We start from the raw sequence: 12,193 nt of genomic DNA on the forward strand, positions 1-12,193 counted from the left end.
CTCGGCATGGAGTATCCCCTGTGTAGGTAAAATGTAGGACAAAAGGAGTTGATGCTATAGCTTGCCTAGTAAAAAAGTTAGTATTTCATACGGAACTTTTTGAATTTCGCGAAAAGAGAATTTTAAAAATAGGTCTTTTTCATTGGGTCAAAAAGTTGTTCAAATTGAACGAAAATCCGTATGGAGTATCTCCTGTGTAAGTAAAGTGTAGCACAAAACGAATTTTTGGTATAGCTTGCCTAGTAGAAAAAATTAGTATTTCATACGGATTTCATACGGAACATTTTGAGTTTCGCGAATAAGAATTTTAAAATAAGGTCTGTTTGATCGGGTCAAGGAGCAGTCCAAACCAAACCAACCTTGACATGGAGTATCACCAGTGTAATTAGAGTGTAAAACAAAAAGAATTTTTGATATAGCTAGCCTGGCAAAAAAGTTGGATTTTCATACGGAAAATTGCGAATTTCGCGATTACCGAATTTTAGTATAGTTATTTTTGATTGGGTCAAAAAGTTGTTTAAATTAAACCAAACTCGGAATAGAGTGTCCCTGGTTTTGGTAGAGTGTGGGACGAAACGAATATTTGCTAAAGCTTGCCTACGAAAAAAAGTTAGGTTATCATACGGAAACTTGCAAATAACGAATTTTAAATGTAGTTGTTATTGATTGGGTCTTAGAGTTATCCAAATCAAACCAAACTTGGCATGTAGTATCCCATGTGTAGGTGAAAGGTATGATAAAAAGAGTTTTTGCTATAACTTGCCTAGTAAAAAAGTAAGTATTTCATACGGATTTCATTCGGATCTTTTTGGGTTTCGCGAATAAGGATTTTTAAAAATATGTCTGTTTGATCGGGTCAAGGAGCTGTCCAAACCAAGCCAACCTCGGCAGGGAGTATCACCAGTGTAATTAGAGTGTAAAACAAAAAGAAATTTTGGTATTGCTTGCCTTGCAAAAAAGTCGGTTTTTCATACGGAAATTTGCGAATTTCGCGATTAGCGATTATTAACTATAGTTATTTTTGATTGGGTTAAAAAGTTGTTTATATTAAACCAAACTCGGAATAGAGTATCCCTGGTGTAGGTAGAGAGCAGGAGGAAAAGAATTTTTGCTATAGCTTGCCTACAAAAAAAATTAGGTTTTCTTACGGAAATTTGAGAATTTCGCGAAAAAAGAATTTAAATTGTAGTTGTTATTGATTGTGTCTTAGAGTTGTCCAAATCAAACCAAACTTGGCATGTAGTATCCCCTGTGTAGGTAGAACGTATAACAAAAGAAGTTTTTGCTATAACTTGCCTAGTAGTATATTAAGTATTTCATACGGCTTTCAAAAGTAAATTTATGAGTTTCGCGAATAAGGAATTTTAAAAATAGGTCTGTTTGATCGGGTCAAGGAGCTGTCCAAACCAAACCAACCTCGGCATGGAGTATCACCAGTGTAAACAGAGTGTAAAACAAAAAGAAATTTTGGTATATCTTGCCTAGCAAAATAATTGGATTTTCATACGGAAAATTGCGAATTTCGCGATTAGCGAATATTAACTATAGTAATTTTTGATTGGGTTAAAAAGTTGTTTATATTAAACCAAACTCGGAATAGAGTATTCCTGGTGTAGGTAGAGAGCAGGACGAAAAGAATTTTTGCTATAGCTTGCCTACAAAAAAAAATAGGTTTTCTTACGGAAATTTGCGAATTTCGCGAAAAACGAATTTAAATTGTAGTTGTTATTGATTGTGTCTTAGAGTTGTCCAAATCAAACCAAACTTGGCATGTAGTATCCCATGTGTAGGTGAAATGTATGATAAAAAGAGTTTTTGCTATAACTTGCCTAGTAAAAAAGTAAGTATTTCATACGGATTTCATTCGGATCTTTTTGGGTTTCGCGAATAAGGATTTTTAAAAATATGTCTGTTTGATCGGGTCAAGGAGCTGTCCAAACCAAGCCAACCTCGGCAGGGAGTATCACCAGTGTAATTAGAGTGTAAAACAAAAAGAAATTTTGGTATTGCTTGCCTTGCAAAAAAGTCGGTTTTTCATACGGAAATTTGCGAATTTCGCGATTAGCGATTATTAAATATAGTTATTTTTGATTGGGTTAAAAAGTTGTTTATATTAAACCAAACTCGGAATAGAGTATCCCTGGTGTAGGTAGAGAGCAGGACGAAAAGAATTTTTGCTATAGCTTGCCTACAAAAAAAATTAGGTTTTCTTACGGAAATTTGCGAATTTCGCGAAAAAAGAATTTAAATTGTAGTTGTTATTGATTGTGTCTTAGAGTTGTCCAAATCAAACCAAACTTGGCATGTAGTATCCCCTGTGTAGGTAGAACGTATAACAAAAGGAGTTTTTGCTATAACTTGCCTAGTAGTATATTAAGTATTTCATACGGCTTTCAAAAGTAAATTTATGAGTTTCGCGAATAAGGAATTTTAAAAATAGGTCTGTTTGATCGGGTCAAGGAGCTGTCCAAACCAAACCAACCTCGGCATGGAGTATCACCAGTGTAAACAGAGTGTAAAACAAAAAGAAATTTTGGTATAGCTTGCCTAGCAAAATAATTGGATTTTCATACGGAAAATTGCGAATTTCGCGATTAGCGAATATTAACTATAGTAATTTTTGATTGGGTTAAAAAGTTGTTTATATTAAACCAAACTCGGAATAGAGTATCCCTGGTGTAGGTAGAGAGCAGGACGAAAAGAATTTTTGCTATAGCTTGCCTACAAAAAAAATAGGTTTTCTTACGGAAATTTGCGAATTTCGCGAAAAACGAATTTAAATTGTAGTTGTTATTGATTGTGTCTTAGAGTTGTCCAATTCAAACCAAACTTGGCATGTAGTATCCCCTGTGTAGGTAGAACGTATAACAAAAGGAGTTTTTGCTATAACTTGCCTAGTAATATATTAAGTATTTCATACGGCTTTCAAAAGTAAATTTTTGAGTTTCGCGAATAAGGAGTTTTAAAAATAGGTCTGTTTGATCGGGTCAAGGGGTTGTCCAAACCAAACCAAACTCGGTATGGAGTATCACCAGTGTAATTAGAGTGTAAAACAAAAAAATTTTTGGTATAGCTTGCCTCGCAAAACGTTCGGTTTTCATACGGAAATTTGCGAATTTCGCGATTAGCGAATATTAACTATAGTTATTTTTCATTGGGTCAAAAAGTTGTTCAAATTAAACCAAACTCGGAATAGAATATCCCTGGTGTAGGTAGAGAGCATGACAAAAAGAATTTTTGCTATAGCTTGACTACGAAAAAAAATTAGGTTTTCTTACGGAAATTTGCGAATTTCGCGAAAAACGAATTTAAACTGTAGTTGTTATTGATTGTGTGTAAGAGCTGTCCAAGTCGAACCAAACTTGGCATGTAGTATCCCCTGTGTAGGTAGAATGTATAACAAAAAAAGTTTTTGCTATAATTGCCTAGTAATAAATTAAGTATTTCATACGGCTTTCAAAAGTAATTTTTTGAGTTTCGCGAATAAGGAATTTTAAAAATAGGTCTGTTTGATCGGGTCGAGGAGCTGTCCAAACCAAACCAACCTCGGCATGGAGTATCACCAGTGTAATTAGAGTGTAAAACAAAAAGAATTTTTGATATTGCTTGCCTTGCAAAAAGTCGGTTTTTCAAACGGAAATTTGCGAATTTCGCGATTAGCGAATAATAACTATAGTTATTTTTCATTGGGTCAAAAAGTTGTTCAAATTAAACCAAACTCGGAATAGAATATCCCTGGTGTAGGTAGAGAGCAGGACGAAAAGAATTTTTGCTATAGCTTGCCTACAAAAAAAATTAGGTTTTCTTACGGAAATTTGCGAATTTCGCGAAAAACGAATTTAAATTGTAGTTGTTATTGATTGTGTCTTGGAGTTGTCCAAATCAAACCAAACTTGGCATGTAGTATCCCCTGTGTAGGTAGAACGTATAACAAAAGGAGTTTTTGCTATAACTTGCCTAGTAATATATTAAGTATTTCATGCAGCTTTCAAAAGTAAATTTTTGAGTTTCGCGAATAAGGAATTTTAAAAATAGGTCTGTTTGATCGGGTCAAGGAGTTGTCCAACCAAACCAAACTCGGTATGGAGTATCACCAGTGTAATTAGAGTGTAAAACAAAAAAACTTTTGGTATAGCTTGCCTCGCAAAACGTTCGGTTTTCATACGGAAATTTGCGAATTTCGCGATTAGCGAATATTAACTATAGTTATTTTTCATTAAGTCAAAAAGTTGTTCAAATTAAACCAAACTCGGAATAGAATATCCCTGGTGTAGGTAGAGAGCATGACAAAAAGAATTTTTGCTATAGCTTGCCTACGAAAAAAATTAGGTTTTCTTACGGAAATTTGCGAATTTCGCGAAAAACGAATTTAAACTGTAGTTGTTATTGATTGTGTGTAAGAGCTGTCCAAGTCGAACCAAACTTGGCATGTAGTATCCCCTGTGTAATAAATTAAGTATTTCATACGGCTTTCAAAAGTAATTTTTTGAGTTTCGCGAATAAGGAATTTTAAAAATAGGTCTGTTTGATCGGGTCGAGGAGCTGTCCAAACCAAACCAACCTCGGCATGGAGTATCACCAGTGTAATTAGAGTGTAAAACAAAAAAAACTTTTGGTATAGCTTGCCTAGCAAAAAAGTTGGATTTTCATACGGAAAATTGCGAATTTCGCGATTAGCGAATTTTAAATATAGTTTTTTTTGGGCCAAAATGTTGTTCAAATTAAGCCAAACGCGGAATAAAGAGTCCCTGGCGTAGGTAGAGTGTGGGACGAAACGAATATTTGCTAAAGCTTGCCTACGAAAAAAAGTTAGGTTATCATACGGAAAATTGCAAATAACGAATTTTAAATGTAGTTGTTATTGATTGGGTCTGAGAGTTATCCAAATCAAACCAAACTTGGCACGTAGTATCCCCTGTGTAGTTTGAACGTATAACAAAAAGAGTTTTCGCTATAACTTGCCTAGTAAAAAATTAGGTATTTCATCCGGATTTAATAAGGAATTTTTTGAGCTTCGCGAATAAGGAATTTTAAAAATAGGTCTGTTTGATAGGGTCAAGGAGTTGTCCAAACCAAGCCAACCTCCACAGGGAGTATCACCATTGTAATTAGAGTGTAAAACCAAAAGAAATTTTGGCATAGCTTGCCTTGCAAAAAAGTTGGTTTTTCATACGGAAATTTGCGAATTTCGCGATTAGCGAATATTAACTATAGTTATTTTTTATTGGGTCAAAAAGTTGTTCAAATTAAACCAAACTCGGAATAGAGTATCCCTGGTGTAGGTAGAGAGCAGGACGAAGAGAATTTTTATTATAGCTTGCCTACAAAAAAATTAGGTTTTCTTACGGAAATTTGCGAATTTCGCGAAAAACCAATTTAAACTGTAGTTGTTATTGATTGTGTCTTAGAGTTGTCCATATCAAACCAAACTTGGCATGTAGTATCCCCTGTGTAGGTAGAACGTATAACAAAAGGAGTGTTTGCTATAACTTGCCTAGTAAAAAATTATGTTTTTCATACGGATTTAATAAGGAATTTTTTGAGTTTCGCGAATAAGGAATTTTAAAAATAGGTCTGTTTGATCGGGTCAAGGAGCTGTCCAAACCAAACCAACCTCGGCATGGAGTATCACCAGTGTAATTAGAGTGTAAAACAAAAGGAAATTTTGGTATAGCTTGCCTAGCAAAACAGTTGGATTTTCATACGGAAAATTGCGAATTTCGCGATTAGCGAATATCAACTATAGTTATTTTTGATTGGGTTAAAAAGTTGTTTATATTAAACCAAACTCGGAATAGAGTATCCCTGGTGTAGTTAGAGAACAGGACGAAAAGAATTTTTGCTTTTGCTTGCCTACAAAAAAAATTAGGTTTTCTTACGGAAATTTGCGAATTTCGCGAAAAACGAATCTTAAATGTTGTTGTTATTGATTGGGTCTTAGAGTTGTCCAAATCCAACCAAACTCTGCATGTATTATCCCCTGTGTAGAATGTATGATGAAAAGAGTTTTTGCTGTAACTTGCGCCTAGTAAAAATGTAAGTATTTCATACGGATTTCATTCGGATCTTTTTGAGTTTCGCGAATAAGGATTCTAAAAAATGTGTCTGTTTGATCGGGTCAAGGAGTTGTCCAAACCAAACCAAACTCGGTATGGAGTATACCCTGTGTAAGTTGAGTGTAAAACAATAAAAATATTTGGTATAGCTTGCCTAGGGAAAAAGTTAGTTTTTCATACGGAAGTTTGCGAATTTCGCGATTAGCGATTTTAAATTATAGTTAGTTTTCATAGGGTCATAGATTTGTTGGAATCGAACCAAACTCGGTTTAGAGTATCCCCTGTGAGCTAAGAGTGTAAATCAAAAAAAGGTTTTGCTATAGCTTGTCTAGGGAAAAAGTTAATTTTTCATAGGGAATTTTTTGATTTTCGCGAAAACGAATTTTAAAAAAAGGTTCTTTTTGATCGGGTCAAGGAGTTGTCCAAATCGAACCAAACTTGGTATGTAGTATCCCCACGAAGGTAGAGTGTAGGAAAAAAAGAATTTTTGCTATAGCCTGCCTAGTAAAAAAAAGTTATTATTTCATACGGATTTCATACGGAACTTTCGCGAATAAGCAATTTTAAAAATGGGTCATTTTGATCGGGTCAAGGAGCTGTCCAAACCAAACCAACCTCGGCATGGAGTATTACCAGTGTAATTAGAATGTAAAACAAAAAGAAATTTGGGTATAGCTTGCCTAGCAAAAAAGTTGGATTTTCATACGGAAAATTGCGAATTTCGCGATTAGCGAATTTTAACTATTGTTTTTTTTGACTGGGTCAAAAGGTTATTCAAATTAAACCAAACTCGGAATAGAGTATCCCTAGTGTAGGTAGAATGTAGGACAAAAGGAATTTTTACTATAGCTTGCCTACGAAAAAAAAATACGTTTTCATACAAAAATTTGCGAATTTCGCGAAAAACGAATTTTAAATGATGTTGTTATTGATTGGGTCTTATAGTTGTCTAAATCCAACCAAATTCTGCATGTAGTATCCCCTGTGTAGGTAGAATGTAGGACAAAAGGAGCTTTTGCTATAAATTGCCTAGTAAAAAAGTAAGTTTTTCATACGGAATTCATACGGATCTTTTTGAGTTTCGCGAATAAGGAATTTTAAAAATAGGTCTGTTTGATCGGATCAAGGGGTTGTCCAAACCAAACCAAACTCGGTATGGAGTATCCCCTAAGTAGGTTGAGTGTAAAACAATAAAAACATTTGGTATAGCTTGCCTAGGGAAAAGGTTAGTTTTTCATACGGAAATTTGCGAACTTCGCGATTAGCGATTTTAAAATATAGTTAGTTTTGATAGGGTCATAGAGTTGTTGAAATCGAACCAAACTCGGTATGGAGTATCCCCTGTGGAGTCAAAGCGTAAAACAATAAAAACATTTGGCATAGCTTGCCTAGGAAAAAAAGTTAGTTTTTCATACGGAAATTTGCGAATTTCGCGATCAGCGAATTTTAAAAGTAGTTCCTTTTCATCAGGTCAAGGAGTTGTTGAAATCAAATCAAACTCGGTGTCGATTATTCCCCGTGTACGTAGGGTGTAAAACAATAAGAATTTTTGGTATAGCTTGCCTAGGAAAAAAGTTAGTTTTTCATACGGAAATTTGCGAATTTCGCGATCAGCGAATTTTAAAAATAGTTCTTTTTCATCAGGTCAAGGATTTGTTGAGATCAAACCGAACTCGGTATCGATTTTTCCCCGTGTACGTAGGGTGTAAAACAGTAAGAATTTTTGGTATAGCTTGCCTAGGAAAAAAGATAGTTTTTCATACGGAAATTTGCGAATTTCGCGATTCGAGAATTTTAACTATAGCTAGTTTTGATAGGGTCTTAGAGTTGTTGAAATCGAACCAAACTCTGTATGGAGTATCCGCTGTGAAGTTAAAGTGTAAATCAAACAGAATTTCTGCTATAGCTTGTCTAGGGAAAAAGTTAGTTGTTCATACTGAAATTTGCGAATTTCGCTATGAGCGAATTTTAAAAATAGGTCTTCTTCATCGGGTAAAGGAGTTGTTGAAATCAAACCAAACTCGGTATGGATTATTCCCCGTGTACGTAGGGTGTAAAACAATAAGAATTTTTGGTATAGCTTGCATAGCAAAAAGTTAGTTTTTTCTACGGAAATTTGCGAGTTTCGCGATTAGAGAATTTTAACTATAGTTATTTTTGATAGGGTCATTGAGTTGTTGAAATCGAACCAAACTCGGTATGGAGTATCACCTGTGTAGATAGAGTGTAAAAAAAACAAGAATTTTTGGTATGGCTGGCCTAGGAAAAAGGTTAGTTTTTCATACGGAAATTTGCCATTTTCGCGATTGGCGAATTTTAACTATAGTTATTTTTCATAGGGTCATAGAGTTGTCCAAATTCAACAAAACTTGGTATGTAGTGTCCCTAGGCTATATAGAAGCTAGAAAAAAAGAATTTCTGGCATAGACCGCCTCTGGAAAAAGTTAACATCTTTATTTATATTATTTTATCTAATATATTTCGTAATTTTTTATGTATTTGTTATTGTTTCCGACAGTTCTTAGCTATTTTATTGTTTGCTTCTATTTTGTTTTGGAGATAGAGTTTAGGCCTGGTTTTTCGGCCAGTTCTTTGCTCAAAAATCTCCTTTAGTTGAATGTACATAACTCCGCCGTACCAGTCCCCAGCCCGGTTGAGATAAGGAGGAGGGAAACACACGCAAACCATAATGGAAAAGGATTTTGCCGAAAAATAACGGGGAAAAGAGTGTAAAGAGTGTAAAAATAATATTTTTAAACCGTTAGTGCCCCCCTTATTTAGGGTGTAATTGCATATTAAAGTGTAATTTAGGGGTGTAAAAGATAAAAAAAGAGTGTAAAAAAGAGTGTAACAATAAGTTTTAACGGTGTAATAAAGAGTGTAAAAATAAATTTTAACAGTGTAATCCAAAGAGTGTGAAAATAAGTTATTCCACTCTTCTTCCACCGTTAAATCTTAAAATTACACCACTAAAATTACACTTTAACAGGTAATTCCACCCTTAATAAGGGGGGCACTAACGGTGTAAAAATATTATTTTTACACTCTTTACACTCTTTTCCCCGTTATTTTTCGGCAAAATCCTCGGCCCGGGAAGAAAAATGAAAAACTGTATGCGTTCACTTGCAGGATTTCTTGCAGGGTTCTTGAAGAATCTTTTCTTTACTTGGTTAGAAAATAACATTTGATGAAACAATATAGAGAAAAATAACTCACCTAATCCAGTGACTGCTATTTCTGTCACCTGAATGGAATTTATCGAGTCAAAAGACCCAGCCAGATGAGTCCAGTTAAGGCTGATCTCTCCTCCCACGTTTTCGTAGTCGGAGAACACATAGACAGCCCCACTGACTTGGGAAATTGGGGAATACATGTATATCACTTGAGATCCCAACGCAGTCACTGAGTCAATTACCAACTCTACTTTCACCTGAAACATCAAATCAACTATTGTAATAAAACAAATGTTGTTTAAATTACAATCTGGCGACAAAGGGGCGTGTTGCTGTTGTTCAGGGGTAGGATGGGTTGCTGAGGGGATGGGGTTGTTGAGGGGAGGGGAGCTTTTTTCTTATTTTTCTTAGCAATCATATTCAGAAAACAAATTTAAACTCAGGCAAAACAAGATTTCATAATACAAAAATCCCTGATTTCTAAAGTTGAAGCCGCTAGCAGACCAGGCAAAAAGTGATTTCTTTCTCCTTCTCTTAGATGAAGGATTAAAAACCACAAAAAGCTTTTTTTAGATCACATTTTCTATAAATCAATTGGTTTGATTATATACAAAATCAGAAAATGTTATTTGGCTGTCTCAGTTTTCAATAGAGATATGATATCACTAGTCGAGACTCGTTAATTATCAGACAAAATCTTGTCTGATTAGGCATAATATTGACAAATTTTCTTGTAAATTACTTGAAAAATAGCATCATTTTCGCCCAAATCTTGCATCAATTGCAACAGTTTGAAAGATCTTGCCAGGCTAATGTCCACAGGTGATGCAAAGTTTTACATCAAAGCTCCCTCAAGATAAAAAAGTTAGCAAAATGTCAGACAAAAACAAAAGGTGAACAAACAAGGCATCAAAAAATACAGGACATCGTCAAGCTAAATCCTAGTGGAATATAAACATATTTAGAAATTGAATAGTGATCACCAACGCAAGTATATATAATGGTGTTATTTCTACATCAATGAGTCACTGTCTGTTCATGAACGTATTTCATATTTAATTATCTGATTTGTTAATTTGTGTACAATAATGCTGATCTTATCTTATGAAATGATTACAATTAAATTTTTGTTCTGGTGCAAGTTTTAACAGATTTTGACCATTTTGCCATTCAAATTAAAAATCAATTAGTGATCTTTTGGCCCCATTTCATTTAATGAATTGAATACAAAAATCAACCAGTTCGATTCGCTATGCGAATTCAAACTAACAAATTGATAAGAAATTTTGCAGAACTAAAACCAATTTCAATCTGATCTAAATTAAACTATTTTCTCCTACGAAGATTTAAACTCCAATTCTTATCATTAATGCAGATCACAATCATGACAAATCCGACGGGCCAATTTTATGAAAAAATAGCAACAGTCTGTACAAATTTGCATTAAACTCCCCAGAGGTTGGTGGCAGAGTAAATCAGCGCTGAATCAGTATACAGACATTCTATTTCTTTAAACCGGCCAGTACTCTGTTCAAGTCCCAATTTACACGGGCCAGTCTTGATTTTTGAGAAAAATATATGGCATGAAAAATAATATGCTCAGCCTAACTCCTCCCACCAACGTTTGATATGTATGCGATTCGAACTTCCGCGTGCTTACTTGTAGCACACTTAAGTTGCGTAGCAAGTCGTAATCACTCAGCTACATGGGCTTTGTGGTAATTGCCTACAAACTAGCTTTTATATAAAAAGTGTGTATAATAATTACCAGTTTTGAGCAACAGAAGTATGACATTTTTCTGCTCAGACTTAATTTTAGGGTATGAGCAATTTTTAGACTGTACAGGATAAATTAGTCTGCACTAACTCCTTGACCTCAAAATAATCATAGTGAAGAAGAACTGCACATAATGAAACTTAAAATATTCTGGAGATGCAATTTTCCAGAACTGAATTAAGTGTTTACACTTGAAACGTGCTGTTTCAGAGGTGAAATGCTCTGAGACTCAAGTCCAAGTTAAAACGACTATACGACGACAGATGAATTAGTCTTGAAGATGTTCATGTCAAATTTTTTTGAAATTGTCAAATTTATTCTAGCTCTTGCCGTTGAAAGTTCAGACTTATAGAAAAATTGTTCGAGTTAACCGATAAAGGAATTACATGCGTTGCCGATCACCTTAAGCGATGAAAAGTCTGTGCTGCTAAAGGACAGAGAAGATTTAAAAATATCGCATTTAATAGAAGATTTTGATCACATCCTAATCAGAATAATAAAGGAAGCGCTCTCCGCTTTACTAAAAGAGGTTCCTTTGAAACGTTGTGACTGGAAATCATCAATGCCTTTGCTGAGAAGTGTCCCATTAACGTCTCCTATTGTCCACATGAAAGCCTCGTAGTTTTTTTTGGAGGATTTAAGTGCTGAAGTCTCCAAGGCGTTCTCATCTACAGACTATATTGTTATGTTTTTGAGATTATAATTTTGACATTTTGAGCAAAACATGACAAAGAATTCTTCATAATTTTTTGCCAGGACTAGGATTACAGTCCTCCAATGTTTACATTACTTTGCGTATGCGTTGCAAGAAGGAAACGTTGATAAATCGTTGTTTTCTTCTAACAAAAAATCACTAGTTGGGAAACTTCCTTACGTCATTCCGACATGGAGCAGAATCTAATTTTATTCAGAGCTAACTTTGTTATTGAGAAGAAAACAAATAAAAGTAAATTATGAGGGGATAGGCAAAAAACTTTCTTGGTAAATTTTTTTTTTGAGATCTCGCTCTTACAGTTTTGAGAAAAGTTTATCAACGACAAACTGCAATAGGATGTTCACAGGGTTCAAAAGAAAATTTTGTTCACTATGAAGACACAAGAAAAACACGCACCAACAGAGATGAAGCTAGTTTCAAACAACAAAAAGAATCTTTTACATAAACAATAGGTGAGAAAAGAAGTTAAAAA

At 34.6% G+C, this 12,193-nt stretch overlaps 2 protein-coding genes across 2 annotated transcripts in view; both read right to left on the reverse strand.

Annotated features, from left to right (window-relative positions):
* The window catches only part of LOC142336340 (actin-related protein 2-like), a 229,696-nt gene extending 224,696 nt beyond the window's left edge, over positions 1-5,000 (reverse strand). Inside the window, exon 1 of the mRNA XM_075385099.1 lies at positions 4,991-5,000. The gene's annotated coding sequence lies outside the window, so the exon portion shown is untranslated. The remainder of the gene's footprint in view (positions 1-4,990) is intronic.
* The window catches only part of LOC142336696 (uncharacterized), a 69,248-nt gene that overhangs the window by 47,318 nt on the left and 9,737 nt on the right, over positions 1-12,193 (reverse strand). Inside the window, exon 4 of the mRNA XM_075385609.1 lies at positions 9,273-9,486. Within this exon, the coding sequence (XP_075241724.1) occupies positions 9,273-9,486 (214 nt within the window). The remainder of the gene's footprint in view (positions 1-9,272; positions 9,487-12,193) is intronic.

This window comes from Convolutriloba macropyga, chromosome 3 (assembly GCF_964194025.1).
Source record: "Convolutriloba macropyga chromosome 3, txConMacr16.3, whole genome shotgun sequence".
Classification (NCBI taxonomy): Eukaryota; Metazoa; Xenacoelomorpha; order Acoela; family Convolutidae; genus Convolutriloba; species Convolutriloba macropyga.